At 50.3% G+C, this 20,980-nt stretch overlaps 1 protein-coding gene across 4 annotated transcripts in view; it reads right to left on the bottom strand.

The window, feature by feature from the left end:
- Positions 1-277: 277 nt before the first annotated feature.
- The window catches only part of BCL11B (BCL11 transcription factor B), a 94,543-nt gene continuing 73,840 nt past the window's right edge, over positions 278-20,980 (bottom strand). For all 4 annotated transcript variants that reach the window (XM_033109387.1, XM_033109389.1, XM_033109388.1 and 1 more), the window contains one exon: positions 278-7,211. In XM_033109387.1, coding sequence (XP_032965278.1) covers positions 5,161-7,211 — 2,051 coding nt within the window. In that variant the 3' untranslated portion in view covers positions 278-5,160. The remainder of the gene's footprint in view (positions 7,212-20,980) is intronic.

Genomic DNA, 20,980 nt, shown 5'->3' with positions numbered 1-20,980 from the left:
TTGGTCTGGGGCGGGGCCTGGGCTGAGATTTTAAAAGCTCCCAGGTGATCCCAACGTGCATCCAGGACTGAGAACCACTGTTCTAAATCACACAGGCTCACAGCGACAAATAAAGAGAACTGTTGGTGTCTCACGCCATTATTTCCTGTCTTCCCAGGTCTGGGAGGAAGGGTTTGGGTCAGGAGGAAAACGGAGAAGGACCTTCAATTCATCCTTGGAAATCAGCTGTCTATCCCCCACCCTTAAAAGACACAGAAAAGGACAAAGTTTGGAGATCAAGTTAAATGTCCAATTTATTTTTATAACTTGAAACCAGAACAAACTTGGTTTTGAACAAGCGTACAAATGAAATGGCAGACACATGCTGAACTCAACATTGTGACATTAAGGGAAAAAAGAGGCCCAAAATCTTGTACAGAGAATAAAAGGAACAATAAATATTTTACTAAGCCATATTGAAATGACCTCCTGTCATCTCAACATTTTATCCATAATAAAAAAAAAGTGCCCGTTTCTTAAACAGAGCACAAATACCAAGCAATAATAAATAGTTCCAAACTTGTAGTAAAAGACAGAACCTCCAAGTAAACAACAAAAGCTCATACAATAATAGAAAAGGTAATAAAAATATTTCGCCTTGCCGATACAAATGCAAACAACTGAAATCAATGTAACTTTGCTTTGCAGGGCTGGGGTACAAAGAGCACCAAAATCACGGGGTTGCCTGTGTTCAACACAACCTTTGACTGTCACTCAGGACTGGGGTGAAAGGCTGATTTCCTTTACTTTTCACATTTTCCTTAGGTAGTTCAGCTTCCTCCTCTCCCCATGAAAGACCCTCTAATGGCAAGTGGCAGGTTCCAATTTGGGACAACTTTGAACAAAGTGGTGGCAGTGTGGGAACCGGCCTGAGGTGGGCTGGGTCGCCCAGGCTGCGGCCTCTCCCACTGGCTTGTCTGCTGCAGTGTTGGCTTTTTAAACATGAAAGAGAAGCAAAATTCTCTTTTCTCTGCCATCAGCAGACAGAGACACAATCGTTGTGCTTTAGGATGGCTTAGTCCTGGCATTCTGGTGACTTTGTGAAGCTGGCTAAGAGCTGGCTAGCATTTGTAACGACAGAAGGATCACCCTGGAGGCGCTCAAGTACCTTAATAGGGCAGCCCGTGGGTCTGGGGGTGAAGCGGGTAGGAAAATGACATCTCAGCTTTATCTCCCACTCCTTGCCCCTTTCTTTTCACTTTGCAAAGCCTTAAGTGGCAAGGAAGAAAGAGCATATTAAACAGAAAAGCTCCCGGAAGAAAGATTTCTGCATTTGGTAAAGAATTGCCCAAAAGGATGCTTGGTTATACTTTCATAACCTGAAATAATGGTTTCTTACAGTTCCTGAAATAAAAAATGGCTTTCTGATATAGGTATTTTTTGTTTGTTTTTTTTTCAAATGTATTATTCCCTCATCCAAAAAAAACAAAAACAAAAAACCCACTTTGTTATCTTAAAGCTACTTGGCTTTACAAAAAAAAAAAAAAAAAGAGGGAAGGGGCAGAAAGGGAAAAAGGAAATAAATTAAATTAAAAAGAAAAGAACAAATAAAGGACCAACAGAGGCTGGGGAATGGAGAGGATACGCAGAGGAGAGAGAGAGAGAGATGGAAAGGCACCGAATTCATCCCAGGCCCTAGGCATTCGGAAACACGGAATGTAGGTTTCGGAGAGAAAAGCAGCAAAGCAGATAAGAAAGACAATAGGCCAACACTCTCCATGGAATGAAAGGTCCTGGCCCTGGGACTCCTTCCTGATACCCAGTTTGCACTGGTCTCAACAGCAGATCACATCACCTGTGCCTAGCTGATATGCCAGCTCCTGTTATTCCATTTTTTTGTTTAATATTTTCTCAAGGACTAAAGACAGCTCGGTTTGCATTTCTTTCTGCTCTTAAGGGCAGGAGAGGTGATGGTGGTGGTGGTGGTAACTGCCACAGTGGTGACAGTAGAGAAGGAAGATGGTCACTCGCACTCTTCTCTACAGCTGCCGTTGTACAGACGGCCTCTTAGAGAAAGGGAGGGCTCTGTGAAATGTTACCGACACCTTTACAAAAACTGATTTTTTTTCCACTCGACACGAATAAAGGATTCCCCATCCAGTCTGCTGTGGCTACACCAGGGAGCCTTGATGCAAGGTTCGGGGCAATTAGAGTGAAGCCCTACGCCAACGGTCCTTGTATAGGCCAATTCCGTCAAAAATATATACAACTAAAATGATTTGTGAACCAAAGCATGTAACTACTTCCTTTTGTTTCTTTTCCTCAAAGGTTGTCAAACAACCCTTTTTCTCCTGTACAATAGGACTTAACATACACATTTTTTTTTTGCAATATTTTATCCTGCCAAATTAAAAAAATATATTATGGCAGCCTGTTTGTTTTTGTTTTTTTTTCTTTTTATTTCCAAATTCACTAACAAAAAGGTACATTAAATCCCTTTAAAAGGACAAGCTTACAGTTAAAAAATTACAAGCTCCAGTAAAAATACAGCAAGTGCCTACATCATATGAACCAACCAATATATCCATTCCAGAGGGAGGTGGGAAGAGAAAAATAAGTACAGGTCAGAAATGTGATTTTTTTTTTTTTTCTGCAAAGCAATAACAATATTAAGCACTTTTTTTCTACATACTTTTTCTACATGGTGTAGCAATCCCCTTTTAATCCCCAAATACAAGTTTCTATACATTTTTTTTGAAATAAAAATTCAACACCCAAGGCAGAAAAAAATTTACTAAAACTCCGACTTTACAGTTACTGTGACAAAAACAAATTTCTAGACCCACCATTTAAATTTTACTGCAACATTTTCAAGGAAAAGAAAAAAGTTTTTTTTTCTTGTTTTGTAAAATGCCCAGGCATTCTCGATTATTACAAATACTGGTCCACTTTTACAGTAATCAAGAAATTTTAATATATATAATATATACTAAAACCCCGTCACCAAAAGAAAACAATATACACGCAGCCACTGTGGCATTTTTTTAATAACCTATTAAGCAAACTTTGAAAAAAAAATGATCGCTCCAACACACATACACACAATTTATTTTTACCCTTGTATGTATCCAATACTGTAAACGTATTTTTAAGACAGAGTGCACTAAATTTAACTTTAGAAAAAAATTAGCCATTGTTCCTGAATTGTTTTCTGTTTTGTTTTTCATTCAACGATATCAACTTGTAACTTGTGTCACTTGAGTTTTAATTCAGCAGTAAATCACCTCCACTCCACATCTAAGCAGCGTTGTCCCACAAACAAAAGGGGCTGAGGATCAGCTAACAATGGATGTCGTGTCCAAGGTTGTGCTGGGTTTATTTCTTCATTTGATTGGGTCTTATGGCATTTTCATGTCCTCTATCTTCAACCAGGATTTTTAAAAATTTATTTAAAGTAAATGTGGCTTTGTTTGTGTCTAAAGAATGTACTTTCCTTGTTTTACTTTTTTAAAAAGTCTTTTCATTTCAAAAAAAAAAAAAAGTTTTGCATTTGTCTCAAGAGACTCAAATAGGAAGATCAGTTTTCAAGGCACTCACATCAAATTGAATGGCAGTAGAAAAACTGTCCAATAAATTATTATTTTATTTTGTTCTTTATAGTGCCAGTATTGTGAATGCCACGCTTAGCAACACTGACACTGAATCTCAGCCGTCCCTTACAGTTTAACCCACCTCTGGGCCAAAGAGAAGACTATGCTGCAATTTCTTGTTTAGAAGCCATTTAATTTAAATGCAAACAAAAGCTTTAAAGTGCGGGTCAACAGAATTCAAATGTCTAATCTCAACAGTCCAATGTTTAGTACCTTCCAACCTAATGGGATAGAAAAAAAAATTGGGAAGTAGCTCTCGGCACCTTGGGATGGAACTCTTCCCCTGCTTTTCCAGTAAAAGGGAACAGAAGTTCACAAGATGTTACCCCAATCCGTACAATGTCATCGGTGTACGTCATATGAGAACACTAACTTCCCTCAATTTGCCATGACGGCACTTGTCTGCTTGAGAAATTATCATTCATTACTTGTAGCAACGCAGGACTTGGGATTTTTGTGGTGGGGGTGATAAAAGAGAGAGAGAGAAGCTATCAAGCCAGAAGAAGCCTGAAAGAACACCGCTGGTTTCTTCCTTTCTGTGTCACTGCAGGCCACCACCATCTACCCAAATAGTACCCTCAGCCCATTTTACTTAGCCTATTCTACATCAAATAGCAACGATGGCAACCCAGGGCACACCCACATTCCAAGAAGGGGACAGTACCTGCTGATAATGCACAATTTTAGAATGCTCTCGGGCCATTTCCGGGGTCAGCCCTCAAAAACTCCTGTTTCTCTGGCAGTGCTGAGTTTTCGGGGGGCCTCTCCCCCACCACTCCAAGTTTCCCTTATATAATGTAAAGATTGAAATCAACACAGAAAAGGCCTCTGTTACTCAGGACATCATCAGTGCTACATCTCCACTCCAATTCGGAAACAAAGTGCTACAACTTTAAAGATTGTTATCCGCTGTACATCCCCCCCCCAAAAAAAAACAAAACAAAAAAACTAAAACTAAAAATAAAATAAAAAATAAAAAAACGCATGCCACTTTTTATTTCAGGACCAAAAAAAAGGAATAAAAAGGTAAACAACTTTAAAAGTCATTTAAGTGTTGGCTTCTTCACAAGAAATTACACATGCTTAGCTTAAATTTCAAAAAAGCAGCGCCCTCCCCCCAAAATTATAATTTAAAAGATATGCTTCTGTTCTACATTGCTTGCGAGTCATTTCTCAGGCTACTACTGGGTTTTTTAAAAATGAAGAAGGGATGGATACCCAACAAAATCTTTTAAAGGAATTTAAACAGAAAGAATAATAATACCTGCACATGCCAAAAAAATTACAAAACCCAATAAATACAGAAATTATTGCACAGTTAAAAGGCTCCACAATTTTGACTGCCTTAATCAACCCTCGGGTTTCCATAGGACTTCGCAGACACAGGTTAGGTTGGAGGGCCGCCTCCCCCTGGGCCAAGGGGACAGGCGGGGTGCTCAGTGGCGGTGACACAGAGGCAAGTGTCAAGTCAGCATTCTGTCGCTTGGCAACGGTTCCACTGTACAGGTGCGGGGTGCCCGGGCCCACGTGCTTAGCTCCTCTCGGCCTGCTCGATTTTGACGTCGTTAGTCAGCAAGTGCTCGCCGTGCCACTTTTTCATGTGTTTCTCCAGGGTGCTGTAGACGCTGAAGGGCATCTGGCAGATGTCGCAGCGGTACACCTCCTTGCCGATCTGCCCGTGCGTCTTCATGTGGCGTGTGAGCTTGCTGCTCTGCGCACACGCGTAGTTGCACAGCTCGCACTTGTAAGGCCGCTCGCCGGTGTGGCTCCGCCGGTGCACCGTCAGGTTGCTGCAGTTCTTGAACACCTTGCCGCAGTACTCGCACGTGTCGCTGCGGCGGCCCTCCTTGGAGCTCGGCCGCCCAGGGCCGGGGCCACCCAGGTGTGGCGTGCTGCCGCCGCTGGCGGTACCGCTGCGGCCCGACAGGCCGCCGTCCAGCAGGTCCCCGGGCGGCGTGGAGAAGCGCAGGCTGCCATTCTCGGACGAGTGCTCCGACGACGTGGCGAAGGGGGACTGGCGCGCGTCCGTGAAGCCCAGGAAGGGGTCCTTCATGAAGTGCCGCGACGCCGCGTAGCCCACCAGCCACTGCGAGTACACGTTCTCAGACGGGATGAGCGCGGCGGGCGGCAGCTCTAGGTCCTTCTCCACCTTGATGCGCTTGGCCGCGCTGTTGAGCCCGGGGCTGGGCAGCGGCGCCGGCTTGCGCGGGAAGAGGCCCGGGAAGGGCTCGGTGCCTGGCGCGAAGCCACCGCCGCGCCCGTTGACCGCACCGCCCGGGCCCGCATCACCGCAGCCACCCGCGTCATCGTCGTCACCCGTGTCCCCACCGCCCGCCGCGCGCTTCAGGAAGGCCCCGCGCTTCTGCTTGTCGGCCAGCAGCTCGCCGTACTGCGGCAGCGCGCCCAGGCCCACGTTCTCCATGACCTTGCCCAGCACCAGCGCCTTCTCCTCGGCCAGCGCCTTGGCCGCGCCGCCCACGCCGCCCGCGCCGGGCACCCCGGGCACCCCGCCGCCGCCGTTCTCCCGGTTGCGGCTCAGCTCCGAGTCCATGCTGAAGCTCGACTCGGGCCGGCTCTCGTTCTCCAGCAGCAGCTCTTCCTCCTCCTCGTCTTCCTCCTCTTCCTCCTCCTCGGGCTCGTGGCCCAGCGACGGGTCGCTCTCGTGGTGGCGGAAGTCGCCATCGGCCGCCTTGAGGCCCTCGCCGGCCAGCTCGCTGGTGCCGGGCTCCGGGGAGCTGGCAGCCGAGAGGCCGTCGTCGGAGCGGCCGGCCAGCGAGCCAGCCTTGTGCATGTGCGTCTTCATGTGGCGCTTGAGCTTGCTCGCCTGCGAGCACGCGTGGTCGCACAGCTGGCACTTATAGGGCTTCTCGCCTGTGTGGCTGCGCCGGTGCACGATGAGATTGCTCTGGAACTTGAAGGTCTTGCCACAGAACTCACAGGACTTGCTCTTGGCAGGCGGCTGCGGCGGTGGCGTGCCACCGGGGGGCATGGGTGGCAGCGGCGGCGTGCTCAGGAACGGGGACTTGGGGCTGGGCTGGAAGGGGTTGAGGAGCCGGTGCATAGGGTTGCCGCGGCCCGGTGACACAGGCGGCGGCGTGGAGCTGTTGCCCGCCAGCTCGCGGAGCCGCCGCGAGAAGTCCATGGCGGGTGAGTCAATGGCCATGGGGTTCAGGCGCATGACTCGGTCAAAGGCACTGGGGTGCTGGGCGACAAGCCCCATCTCCTCGGCACTGAGGCGGTGCGGGTCCAGGTGGTGGCGCGGCGGCGGGCTGAAGAGCGGCGGCGTGCCGGGCAGGCGGCCCTCGCCGAAGCCTGGGTGGTCCCGCAGGATGGGGCCCGTCATGCGCAGCAGATTGAATGGGTTGCTGTCGCCCAGGAAATTCATGAGTGGGGACTGGGCCACGGCCTCCGGCCCGAGCGGCGGCGGGATGGTGAGCCGTGGCGTGAGTGAGCTGCTGGCCGGCCCTGGCTCCAGGTAGATGCGGAAGCCATGCGTGTTCTGCGCGTGCTGCAGCAGGAACCACGCGCTGTTGAAGGGCTGCTTGCATGTTGTGCAAATGTAGCTGGAAGGCTCATCTTTACCTGGGGAGACACACGGACAGAAAGGCAGAGAAGAGAGCATGAGAAGCGGCACGGGGCGTGCGCACCGCGGGGCCACTGACCAGAGACTGTCTCTGAAAGGCGGCTGTGGGCCACTTCCCAGCAAGCCTGCGACATGAGGACTCTCTGGCCAGGCCTTGTGTGCCTCCACCTGGCTGGGGGGGCTGAAGAAGCTGGCCCTGTGGGCATGCGGCCCTGGCAAAGCCCAGACTGGACAGAGGACCTCAGCAAGTTACTCCAATTCCACAGGCCTCGGTTTTTGTCCCTGAAGGTGTCCTTATTCCCATTATCTCAGAAGCCAGATGAGGTCATGTTTGTGAGAATGCCTGATTCCAATAATAGGGATGATATCAAGGTTGGACTGTATAAAAGAAGCCGGGGCCAATTTCAGCCGTACAGGGCCCTCTTCACCGTGGCAACCTTCTAAAGTGTTTGTCAACCAAGGTGCTATTGATTTAGACCCAGATAATTCCTCGTCGTGGGGGCCGTCCTGTGCACTGTAGGACATTCAGCTGCATCCCTGGCCTCTGCCCACTAGAAGCCAGTAGCACTCCCTCCCCAGTCATGAGGATCAGAAATCTCTCCAGGCATTACCAGCTGTCCCCAGAGAGGCAAAACCGAACCCTCCCCCCTTGAGAACCACCGATTAGGCAATATTTGATCCAAGAAAGTCCGAAAAGCGCAAGTCAAACTGAATCACCTTGCAAACACTTGAAGAGAAATGGCTGATAACTCGCATCACTCAGGATTTTTGCTACAGGAAATTCTAGGATTTCCTACACTAGTGTCCGTACAGAAAGCACTGTCAAACTTAAACGTGATTATGTGGGAAAAGAAGGAATTCAGAATGTTGTCAAGTTCACTACTGTGTGGCAGCTGCCCCCCACGGCCTCACACACCCTAATCACTGTGTGGAATGCAGCCTCCAAAGACCCTCCCAGGAGAGGGAGGGCTGGAGGCCACTGGCCTACAGGAAGTCCTTTGCCAAATGCTAACTGAATGAAAGAATGTCAAAACTGGCATGGCAGTCAGGATGAATGGAGGCAAGCATGGGTTTGTTACAAACTGGCTCTGGTGACATCGGGAGCAAATCATCATGGACACTGACGGCACTGAGCCAAAATGTCCCAGTCTTTTGTCCATCACTGGGGCAGTCACAAAATGGAGGCTGAACACTTCATCCAGAACCTGGCTTGTGGCCACCCTCCTCAACCTGCGGATGAAGCTGGCTGCTTTTCCAGTCTGAACCTCTCCTAATGCTTTACATAAATGGGACAGGTGCGGGCAGGCCCTGCCTTCTACCATCAGATTGGCTCACTGGCCAGGAAGGAAAAGGGAACACGACATCACAGCCGCGATCTTGAAGAACCCCTTTTGGTTTTTCAAACTTCCCTGTACCTGGAAGACGTTAATGCTGATAAAGTACAGAAGCCACAAATGCCCTGGTGACCATAGCCAATATCAATCAGGTGACGTGGGGTACAGCGGGGTGCTGGGTGGAGAAGACAGCCCCCACCCCATCTCAGCCTCTCCCCAATCCATTTAGGACTTCTGAAAGCCCGTGCAGAGATTTATTTTTTTGTTTTCCACCCACAAATTATATTTCTGGTTGGACTGCACCCTTAGTAGTAAATGCCAAGTGACTCAGGGACCAAATGCCCTGAATTCCACACAGGTAGACTAGGCTTGACAGCTCCCGAGGGGCCAGGGCCACCATGCCATGCAATGTGTGCCATGTCACAGAAAAGCACCAAGCCATCCAGGAGGCAGGGTGTCCCAGACCACAGGGCCAGCTGGGCCAGAACACCCACCACCGGACACCGAGGCATGCTTTACAAGTTTGGTGTTGTATAGGAATCCTTTCACTCTCGTCTCCCCTGTGGTGTCTGTGTGTTCGGCGGGCAGGAGACCCCTGGGTAGGGAGAAGGACAGAAAGGAAAAGAGAGAACTCGGAAATTCAGCTTCACCTCGCTTTTGAAAACAGCTCAAGGACAACTTGTGAGGTGATTTTCTTTCTCCAGGGTGTCTGAGTAATTTCCTTTTCCCAGTGTGTCTGGGTAACTCAGTTCCTCACACTGGAACCCCTGAAGAGAACTTTCCCCACCTGGGAAACGGCGGGAGGCTTCCCAACACCCTGGGTGGCCGTGTTTGTCACTGTAGGAGATGGAGGGGTTCACCAGTGCCCCCGCCTTCCCTGTCCTCATGCCACTCAACTAGCATAGAAAGCGCCAGCTTCCTTGCAGGCACCAGCTCCTGTCCTCGGCTTATTAGTTAATGGACGTGGGGAACGGAACTCTTTACCTCCGTCATACAGGAGAGCTAGCCAGAAGCCATATTCCGCGTTGTCCTCAAACCCACTTCTCGAGCAAGGCAGAATAAGTAAGTAATAAATAAGAAGATGAATAAAAGTCCCTTTCTGACACAGGAGCTAATAACGCAAATGAAGTGCCACATCCCACAAGGTCATAGATCTTCAAATTAAAGGACGCTTCTGTGCCCTTCTCTCAGCTTCAGCCACTCTGATTAATCCATTTGTGGCACACAGCTGCTCCGCTGCTTCTCCGCTGTTTTTAAGTTCGACCGCCTCCCTTCCCCCAGTCTCTTTTTTCCAACATTTTCATTTCCTTGGGTATCTCCAGAGCACTTACTGTTTCTTGTACTGACCACCACACATTTTCTAGAAAGTTCCACTGCTGGTGAGGAATGTGGCTATCAAAAGAAAATTCAGAACTCCTACATAGGCAGGTCGGGAATGAAATGGCCGATTAAAACACTTTTTAAAAATAAACTCAAAATGGCAGCTGCTGGGAAGCATGTAGCTACATGTTCTAAAAAGCAGCTCAGATGTTTCCACTTCTTGTTTAAAAACAAAGTTTGTGTGTTGGGGGGGCGGGGGGGTTGCACCTCTAAATTTCTAACTGGGAGCAGACTAGCGAGGAAGTTACCTGTCCATAATTCACCACCAGGTGGGTATGAGCTATGTGTATCTAGCAAGTCAAGGCCACTTGATAGATCATGTCATGGTAACCTCTTTCTTTTCCTGCACCCCTGAAACGCTTTCATTCCCAGACTTCCCTCCATGTGATGGACAAGACTCACTGCAGGGGACGGCCTTCCCCAGATCTGACAGCTTCCGATTTTTTAACAATCACCAAAGGTCCCTCTAGGCAACTCTCTTTCCACTCTGCCTGCTTCCCTTTTTTTAATAAAATGTCCATTTCCATATTACCACTTCATGGTTATCTCTTGCCTAGAAGTAGCCTTGAGCACGGGGGCAGCTCCCTTTTAAGAACTGGACAATGTCACAAAGTCTTTGAAGAGCCACTCGGAATATTTTTCTGTTCAAAAACTCACTAAATGTTTTAAACTTGAGGCACACGCAGTCCTGGACGGCTCAGTTTTATATTCAGTGGAAGACCCTTGGAGAGAGGGCTGGCCCTCTCCCGTGCCCGGAGCCAGAGGTTTCCTCACCATCACCCCCTCCTGGAGCGCAGGGCCATCTGCCCAGAGCTGAGCTGGCATCTCCATGAGGTGAGGACTTTGCCAACGGCCCAGACGAGATCGACTTCCCACCGGGCTGCTACTGCAGCTGCCGAGGGTCCAAATGGATGGGTCAACGCCTACATTACTTTGAAGCGACCTGCCCAGAAACCCGGCCGACAGACCTACAAATGTCAGCTGCATTTGGGGCGCCAAACCAGGCTTGGCAACTCAGCGCCCAGGACCCGTGTCTTCCCTTGTTTCCTCCCTCTTCCTTCCTCAGACGTTTTTAATATCAGTGGGCAGAAGTCCACACTGGATCTCTGCTCGACTGGTTCTAAAGGGAGCCCCTTATGGTTTTCTCAAGTTCAAAATCCCCACTGGCATCTCTCGGTTATGAGATACCTCTGCTTGACATCCCCGGCAGAGTGAAGTCAATCAAGTCCTTCCTCTCTCTCTGAGCTTCGATTTCCTCATCAGTAGAATGGGAATAATCCGCCGGCCTCTGAAAAGGGCGGGCGGACCAAGTGCAATCCTGTATGTGGACACACCCTATAAAGCTGCACATCGCTAGGCAGATGTTAAGGTTTGGGCTTCGTATGATGCGTTTTTTATTACCTATCTCATACCTGGCAGTGGATGTTTCAGCGATGCCTTCCTGTGTAACTCGGGCAGTAATAAAACCCTGGAGGAATTTTAATGCAGCCTGCCTAATGCATTAGAGGTTCCAGGGAAGCAGAAACTTGCAAACATTGAGGAAACATCATTTTTTATTGTGACTCTTGGGAACCCACATGAAACTGGACGCCTGCAATGAAATGCTACTTTCCCTCTGCTATTAGGTGTTGCTTTTTTTTTAAATGAGCATTTAAATAATTTCCTCCTTATTATGCAGGTGATTCTAATAATACTAGTAAAGGTATCAGGGATGTTCAATAAAAAAACACACTTTTAACTGAGTTATTATTCAGTGAAAAGGCCATAATTGAGAGCGAGAGTTTAACCAGTCTCCTCCTAAGGCCAAGTGATAACCGAACAGAAGTATATCCTGCTTGTGGGAGACTTAGTGGTTCATTGCTGCTCAAAAGGGAGCAAGGAGCTACCACCTCCCAGCTGAAGCATGGCCTGGGTGATAGATATCCTGCCGCTGTCCTCCAAAAGCTAGAGGCAAAACTGAGAATCCTGCTACTCGGACATAAGAACTGGGTCTTGGCCCTCTACAGTTTGCAAAGCACTTTACAGTTGGTTTGGCATCCCCACATGCACTAGCCATTTCATGGTTACTCACACGGCCGCTGAGGGAGGCCAGGCCAGGATTGCATTGCTGCTGGCACATGATGAAGCTGAAGCTCAGAGAGGCAGAGTCCCACAGCCAGCAGGGGGAGGGCCTCGCCCCTCGTCAGGCTTCCCGACCCCAAGCTACTGCCTGGCACACAGCACCCCCGAGGGACCAGTCCTTCCTTTACACTTGTCAGGGCCCGTTTCCCAATGAAAACGGCCAAAAGAGAGGATCTCCTGCCACACTGTGTGTCCTCCCAGTAAAGGGCATGGATTACCCCTTGATGGGACCCAGTCAGGTCCCCCACTGGCCTGGACCCTAAAGGGGAGAACTTTCAGAGCGAGTGAGCCCACAGGGGACAACATGCCATCCAACACCTGGTGGAGGGGACATGAGATGCCAGGCAGCCAGGTCCAGGGGCAGGAAGCGGGATCCTAGGGACCCCATGGCAGGCCCGTCCCACTCGCTGGACTGCAGGGTGCCGAGTGCCCAGTGACAGGGCCGGATTTGCTGGCCAACCACCCCGTCCTCCTCAGAATCTCGGGCTGCTAACGTCGAGGTCTCCACGGTTCCAAAGCGACGATAATTATTAGCACTATGAGCTCTTAGATGTGTAGACCCCTTATTAGTTTAAAAACGATCTCCCCTTTCATGATCCCAGAAAGAAAATGTCAATTGGCCACCTCGGGGGTCTTTGTAAGTTTCATGTTTATATCACTACTGAACACAGTCCTCCACAAAATCGATAAGCACCCCTGCTCGCTCTGAACACTTCTATCAAAGTTCAGCCTCTCTGAGAGAGAAGGTGGAGCCATGGGAATAATAAAAACAGCAGCAACAATAAACCATTTTCCAACCCTTACCACAAGCCAGCCCACGGCTGAGTATAACTGACCTCACCAGAGGTTCCTAACAACTCCCGAGGTCAGAACTGTCATCAGTACCGTTTCACAGATGAGCAAACTGAGGACTGGAAGAAAGAAGATGATTTGCCGGAGGCTACGCAGCCGGCTGTGTTCTTGAGCGCTATGTTATACTCACAAAAGCCTGGTCAAAAGACCCGGGCGCCCCAGCCCAGGGGCGTGCCTCTGTACTCACTTTTGGTTCCAGCCCATGTGCTGATTAAAATGCGAGATGCGCTGCTTTTGGCTAGACTCGCAACATCTCGGAGACATGCTGATTATGTCATGAAAAAGCCAGAGGGGCACTTAGTGGGGAGTTGGTGCTGGGGGTGCAGCTGGGGGTAGCACGACTCCTAAATGTTGTCCCTGGAGATGAAGAGCTCAGCCGGCCTCAGCGGTCACCCTGCCCCTCCAGCAGTGCCTGTGGCAGACGTGTCAGTCCACCCCCGCCCTCTCCTCCAGGCTTCAGACTTCTCTTCAGCCCCGAGCTCCAGACAACCACTGCTATCTATATAGGGCGTGCCTCCGCCTCGGGCCAGCCCTGGAGCCTGGGGCACTAAGCCCAGCAAATGGGGGACCAGGACAGACAGCGCTGGACACTCCAGGCAGAGTGTGTGTCCTGCTCAGACAATCACCACACCTGCCTCTCATTCATTCACTGAACAAACAGGGGCTGGACATCTTAGCCACTGGGTCCTCTGCTGGTAGCTAGGGATACAGATACTATCCCTACAGCTCACACTCCAGGGGACACGGGAACACCTAATAACCCTCTCACTTATTTAATGAAAAAAGTAGGAGTGCTGCTAGGGACACGTTCAGGGAGACAGGAATGCAAGGGCTTGGCAGAATTTGGGCGTTTAGACCTGCCTTCTGCCTGCCTCTCCCCCGCCTCACTCCATTTAGTCCTGGACAACTCTACACACTGACATTTTACAGGAGCAATAAAGGACACTCAGAGAACTTAAGTAAGTTGCCCAAGGCCTCATTATTGGCCTTGGGTTATTTATTTAAAATGCACTGTCTGGGCTGAATTCCAAGCTCCGCAAGGACAGCGATCCATCGACCTGGTCTTGTCCACTACTGGGACTCGGGCCACCGGCGTGGCACTACGCACATGTCCTTCAGGACTGTTGGTGACCTGTGCCAATGGTATGTTCTGTTTCCCCATCGTCTGTCACTGAAGTCATCACCGCTGGGGGAGCCCGCCCAGCTCCACTGTCTGCCCTCTAGGCGAGGCCACCTCCACTCAGCAGTCCCGACAACGGCCCCACTACCCGGGCACTAGTGGCAGAGTCCCCACCAGCACGCCCACCCTCTCAGCCAGCTGCGTGCCAACCAGCAGAGCATGTCAGGACCCCAAGTGACTTCACAAAGGCCGGGACACCATGCCACTGCCTCTGCCTACCTTTAAGCCACCCTACCTTTAAGCGAGTGGGCAAGCGGGCTAGTGATCTTCCCAACTCTCAGAGCTGACGGGCCCTGCGGCCCTGGAGGAAGCACGGGGTACTCAGCTTCAGAATCTGGCCGGACTCACAGCCCACCTATGTGCTGGCCATGCCCCCTCCTGGTCCTCTCTTTGAGGCTGTGCACTTTCCCTCTGTCTAGAATACCTGCCTTTCCCTCTATATCTGCAAATTATCTTTTTAGACCCAGCCCAGGTATGACCCAGCTCTCCTCCCACAGCATTATGGGAACGCTGCTGGATACCTGATCACCATGGTCATTTTCGCCCTTGACTGTGGTACATTCAACTCGTATCCAACCTGCACGTGCCAGTGTTGGCATCTGAGGTAGACGCTCCCAGTGATTTTCAGAAGTGGGTTTTAGTCCAGATTTTGTAGAAAAGGGAAACTGAGGCTCATCACACTCAGTAAGGGACCCAAGGTCACAAGGCCTGTGGGTCACAAAGCCCAGACTGATAACCTGATCTGTGCCTGGAGGCACACCCGCTGCCCCTCCACTGGGACTGCAAACTCTGCTGTAACGGGCCCTGCGGAGGGGCTTCAACCAGCCATGGCAAATCATTCCAGCTGCACCCATAACACCAGAGAGCTGGCCAACGACGGCAGCTGCAGGCTTTGCAGGAAATGCCATTCGTCCCTTGGCCAAGAATAAAGGGGCCTTACACAGTGAGGAAACCTCACTTAGCCTCAAAGTGTTTGCGGACCGTCCATTTACCCCAATAGTGCCCGTGCGGCAGAGCTAAACTTTGTACTTAAATGCCTGGGGTCACCTCGCGCTGGGAGACTGGGGCTCCAGCCATCACAGATGCCTCAAACACAAGCCCCACTGTCCCCCAGAGGGCCAGGTGTGCACAGAAACACCATGAATCTTGCTTCGAGCCAAAGAAGCATTCCTGGGAGTGAGTGAACCCAAAGAGAGCTAATCTCGCCCCACATACTCTGGGTACACGCCTTTCTCATCCATCCATTCATTCAGTCATTCATTCATTCACCCAGTCACTACGTACTAGGTGCTAGGCACAGCAGAGGAATCAGCCATGACCCCTCCCCTCCAGGAGGCCACAGGTGGGGGTAGGGGAGCAGGGGCGGGTTAAGGGGTGCACAAAGGCTTCTAAGGCAGAGCAGAACCTGCTGAGTGAGTCCTAGGGAGGAGGCAGGCAGGAAACACTGTGTGGGGGTGAGTTCAAGTTGGACATGGCTACAGAGAATTCCTCAAGGGCTATTTCCACCCAGTGCAGCCCCTGCTCGTTCGGCGGGGTTTCCAACACAGGGCTGTCCTCACTCACCCACACTCACCATCCAAACCCAGGGCTAAATGTCAATGTGAAGAGCTTGTGGCCCCCTCTCAGGGGCTCTTATTCTTCTCCTAAGAACGCCAGGAAGCCCATCACAACAGCCAAGGTCACACTACATCTGGCACCCCAGAAACCGTTGTACCGTTAGAGCAAAAGGTGAAAGGACCATCTGGACCCCGTTTATGCATATGCTCCTTCCTTCCTTCACGCCACAAATGCACGAAGTGCCTGCTCTGTGCCAGGCCCTGTGCTGAGCACAGGGACACAGAAATGAGCCTGTGATCTGGTGCAAGGGGCTGGTGAGTCCCCAAACATCGAGTAAGGTCACTGGTAAAGCGCCACATGGTCTGGGACCCAGACGGAGGAGAGACCAACAGCCTGGGAGGATCAGGGAGATTTCTCCCTGGAGGAAACCCTGAGCTGAGTTCAGGAAGAATGAGTCTGTCGTGCAGAGAACGGGCGTACCTGGCAGGGGAACCTGCCTGCACAAAGGCATGCATGGAGGTGGGATCCTAGAGCCACCGAGGGGAAGAACTGGAGGTGGAACTGGAAAGGGGGCTCGGGATTAGTCTGAGGAGGATCTGGAAACATGCAGAGAGACTTAGCTGGATACAGATCAAATTCCATCGCTGTCAATTTTATCACAGTGAAAATTTTGATGTTTTCTTTTAAAATGAGGACTTTTCAAGCCCACACTCAAGACGTCCTTGAGTCATCAGCTGTTCAGTACAACATGATGTAGGTGAATCCCTTGGAGAGCTTTGTTTCAGACCAGACTCACCCTTCCCAAACTGTGAACCCATAGGTATAAAGAAATGGTGCCCAGAGGGTCAGCTGGCGGGGGTGGGGGAGGGTGGAAAACACAAAAAGGGAACTTAAAATCCAATTACTTCCCTACCAGGTGGCTTCTAAGCCACCCTCTCCACCAGGAGCTGCGTTATTCCATCAAGCTTCTCATCAGAACACCGTTGGCCTATGAGCCACCTTCAGGAACAGGGCGGTCCAGGTTCTTTGTGGAACAGGGAAGTATTGAAACTAAACTACCGCTGCAGGCACCATGCACCTCAGATTTCCCCAAACAGTCTCGATTTCAACTGTTCAATTCTGTGGTTGAGCCAGGTGTGCTGTTCGGGCTCAGGAAACAGCCACCCAGCCCTGAACCAAAAGACATCGCTGACCGCGGGGGCATTTCGGGGCAGGGTGAGAACAGCAGTGTTTGCTACTAAGATGGAAGAGCCATAGGCAGGACACACGGAGTGACTTTACATGTCAACCCACGTACGACATTCTCGAAAAACTAGATGCATTTCTCCAGATCATCTTTAGAGAGTTTCCCCCTTTGCATAAGACACTCTAATCCGCTAGAAATAATATGTCCTTGAAACAGATGAATGCAGCGTCACAGTCCCTTGAACCCGCTTTCTGTTGACTTCCCTGAAAAGGGCCTATCCACCCTCTTCCAGTAGGTTTGGCAGGCTGACTGAGGAGCTGTTTGGGAGGGTTTCTTTCCCTCATCCCCCCCCAAAAAAATATGGGGTTTCTCTGAAAGGATTCTAGAACTCTAGGGATAGGAATTCAGCAGAGAACATGACGGGGAAGCACAGAGCAAACCATCCTTATCATTTAATGGGAAAAACAGTGAATTAAGAAATAAACAGGCAAGAAAAGGTGTGGGCTGCGGTGTGTGCAAGTGCCCCCAGGTGCTCGTGTGTGCACACCTCACGCGCATCTCACGCACACGTGCCGGCCGACACAGGAAGTCCGCCTTCCCCGTAATGCACGACTTCCTTCGCGGCAGGCCCCCGGCCTTCCTTTCCTTAAGTCCACAAAAATCTCCACATTCCACCCAAGAAGCATTGCAGGGGCAGGAAATCTCGTTTTAACGGACTGTGCGTTGAGCTCTGAGGAGATAACTGACGTTATGGAGAGCCTCAGCCCCAGTGATCTAGGTTAGCGAATGCACAGGGACTCGGTACCGACGCACGACAAACAAGGAGTAATATATGTATATTGTTCTGAGTGGCGTGAGAGCCAAAGTGTTCTGGTCCGCGGGGATTGATAAAACACAAGAAAACAGCAGACATGCACTTGTAAATTTGTCTCATTTGTCTCTGAAGTTAAAGGTTATTCCCTTGTTCTGAATTTGTAATAAAAACATGCTAGCCCAAGCTTTGTGGAGAATGTTTGAATATTTAAATTGTGTATAATGATAGGCAATTACAGGGTGAAAACTGGACCTTATGAATGGGGAGCGCTGTCTGGATCACCACGTGTTTTCCCACCGATGACTCATTTATCTCTAATGCATTTCGAAAGCACTTTCCCCCCAAAGGGCTGCAGGGACCATTACTGGGTCCCACTGCCACTAACCAGGAACCAACCAAGCTTGGATTGGTCAGGGTGGGTGGGTTCTTTTCCCTTTCTTTTTTTGTTTTGTTTTGTTTTGTTTTCTTAAGTATGCAGAGTAACCTCTCCAAGCAAGGGCCGAGACTGAGGCTATGGCCCCGGAAGGGCAACCCCAGAGGGTCAGGGCTTCTGGGCAGTGGGAAGAGGAGGTCCGGCGGGCCGCGAGTGAATTTCCTCTGCCCCCCCAATGGGCGCCCTTTTCCCCAGCAGCCCCTGGAGGAGAGCAGGGGGGCTGGCAGGGAGCCCCAGCTGTGCTGTGCCCACGGTGGCACTAACTGCTCCTGCCTGGCCCGTCCAGGTTAACCAACTGCAGTGTTAGAGTAGCTGCAGCCAGCTTGTCACCAAGTACAAAAGTCATCAGCAACTGAATGTTCTTTTCTGCACCACAATTAAGACGAATCAATACGACGTGCCACAAATGGTATTTTACTCTCAATAAGAACTCGAGCTGAGTTTATTCAGAATATTTTAGCGCTTCCCCGGGGGATTTGGGGCCGACGCAGATGGCAAATAAAGTACTCAGCCTAAGGCTACAGCACATTATGGTAATTCTAATGTCAGATGTACTTTAATATACAGCTCTATTTAATCACCCCATTATTTCACATTTCCATATGAAAAACCTGCAGCCTGTCCACAGCACTCTGCCTCTGCCACTGTGCCAGCTTCCTCCGGCCTGCAGGCAGCCAGAGATGGTCATCCTGCCCAGGCCAGGCCAGGCTTCAGTGTCAGAGTTTCCGGGGCCCCCACGTGCAGCCAAGCTGCCCAGTGATCAGAAAATCAGAGGATTCAGAGATGTACAAAACGCCACCGGAGGTTACAGGAAACAGAAACCTAGCACTCCCCCAGCAGGTTCACACGAAAACGCAGGGGTGTGTGTGTGTGTGCATAGGAGCGTGCACACACACACATACACACACTCCCCAGGTGGAGGAGATAATTGCACCCATGCTCACAGGATAGTCCCCCTCCAAACACCAGTAGCCCAGTATGGTGGTTGGGTGGCCCAGCGGCTCCTGCCTGTGGCCCACAGAGACTGTGCCAGCTGGTTCTCCCCATACTGCCCACCCACCCACGGGCAGATGAAAGCAGCAGGACTTGCAGGGACAGGAGGCTGTTCTGGTGACAAAGGAGGTGCGGACAGCATCAGGAGGAGTGCGGGGCAGGGTCAGGAGAGCTGCTGCCCAAAACAACTGTAGATCTGGAGTGGGGAGGCCTCAATATGGTGCTGCTGCTATCAGGTTTGCATCGGAGAACCTGAAGCCGAGAAGCCCAGGCCCCAGGGGAGGTGGGGTCCTGTGAGTTCCAAATGGCTCCAGGACCTCAAGGCTGGCTCAGCTGGCCAGCTGACGGAGAGAACCAGCGGAAGATGGGTTTCGGCTGAGCCCAGGAAATGACTGTCACGCAAATACTTGACTGTACAGCGTTCTAAGGAAGCCCAGCACAAAACCCACTGACCACCCAATTCTAGATTTCTCGAAGAGGGGTTTGCTGATGGATGAAATGACACCTGGCACCTGACCCTATTGGATGCCCCAACAATGAGTCAACATTCAAAGACACAGAACATGATTCTAGTAAATGGTTACTGCGTATGTCATTAAAATGAGGTATTTGCTTGTGAGCAGGCTAGGTCCAACCAATTCCTAACACAGGGTAAAAAAATCTCTAAGGGAAGAAGGGAAGAGAAGAGAAAGAGAGGGAGGAAAGGAGAGACGAAGGGAGGAAGAAAGGGAGGAAGGGAAGAAGTAGGGAGGGAGGGAAGGAACGAAAAAAGGGAGGGAGGAAGGAAAGAAGGAAGAAAGGAAGGGCAATAAAACTGAGAAAGTCCTCGTGTATATTGCCTAAAACACCAGCAAATTCCCCAAAATTCTCTGTTCACCAACAAGATTATCAGTTACCTAATTCTAGCAGATTTGTTCTATAAGCTCAGCTTGAGAAATATTTTTGGAGAAAATGCTTGGTATTGGAAGGTACAGACTCTGACGACAACACTGCCTGGCCATTCCAATTCCTGCAGGCCCCACTGTGATGGTCAGGTTGCCACCCTCACCGACCACACCTGGACGACCCTCAAGCCAGGACAGTCCTGTGATTTCTTTTTAAAATACGTTTTAGGGGCAAAATTCAACACTGGGAATTCATTCTCAATTTCCAAGTCTTTTGATTCCACCCTGTTATTATATATTAGTTATTCGTGAACCTAAAAATAGATACTGATATTCTCCGGGCCTTATTCTGGTTGTAAGTTTGGGGAGGAAAAAAAAAGGCTACACTAGTGGTTCTCAACTGAAGACTATTTGGCCCCAGTCGGGGACTTCTGGCAATGTCTTAAGACATCTTTCATTGCTGCGATTGGGGTGTGGGGGTGCTGCTGGGATCTAGTGGGTAGAGGCAGGGATGCTGGTAAACACTGTACATCTAAGAACCACCCAGCACCAATGTCCACAGCACTGGGGTTGCCCAATCCCGGGAGAGACCCTTCAACTAAAGACCTGGCTTTAATGTAGGCCCTGCAGCTTGAACCTATCAAAACGCAGAAAAGTGGGAAATTGGGGGTAAGGCAGAGAGTGAGCAGGGGAGGAGAAATTGTGGAGAAAGAGGGTGGAGAGAAACGGCAAGAGACAGAGAAAGGAAGAGGGGCTGACATCATTCACTTCTGGCAATAAACCCAACTGGTGGAATCCCGGTCAATTTCATCATTATAGAAATCATTTGAATTCCAGAGTTGCCTGGAGCTGTAGAACCCCGGCTCCTAGGGAGTTGTGCCTTATAAAGGGATGCCAGCCTGAGCAGGCAGAGGGACTCGAGGCATTAAATGTGTCAGCACCCCCCCCTCACCCCTACCCCGCAAAAAAGCCTCCCTCCCTCCAGAACTGGGCTGAGCCACCAATGCAGGGACTTCAGGGGCTGCCCTAGATTC

The sequence above is a fragment of the Rhinolophus ferrumequinum genome, chromosome 6, assembly GCF_004115265.2.
Source record: "Rhinolophus ferrumequinum isolate MPI-CBG mRhiFer1 chromosome 6, mRhiFer1_v1.p, whole genome shotgun sequence".
In the NCBI taxonomy this organism is placed as follows: Eukaryota; Metazoa; Chordata; class Mammalia; order Chiroptera; family Rhinolophidae; genus Rhinolophus; species Rhinolophus ferrumequinum.
Note: the sequence above shows the minus strand (reverse complement) of the source record. Positions and strands in the feature narration are given on the sequence as shown.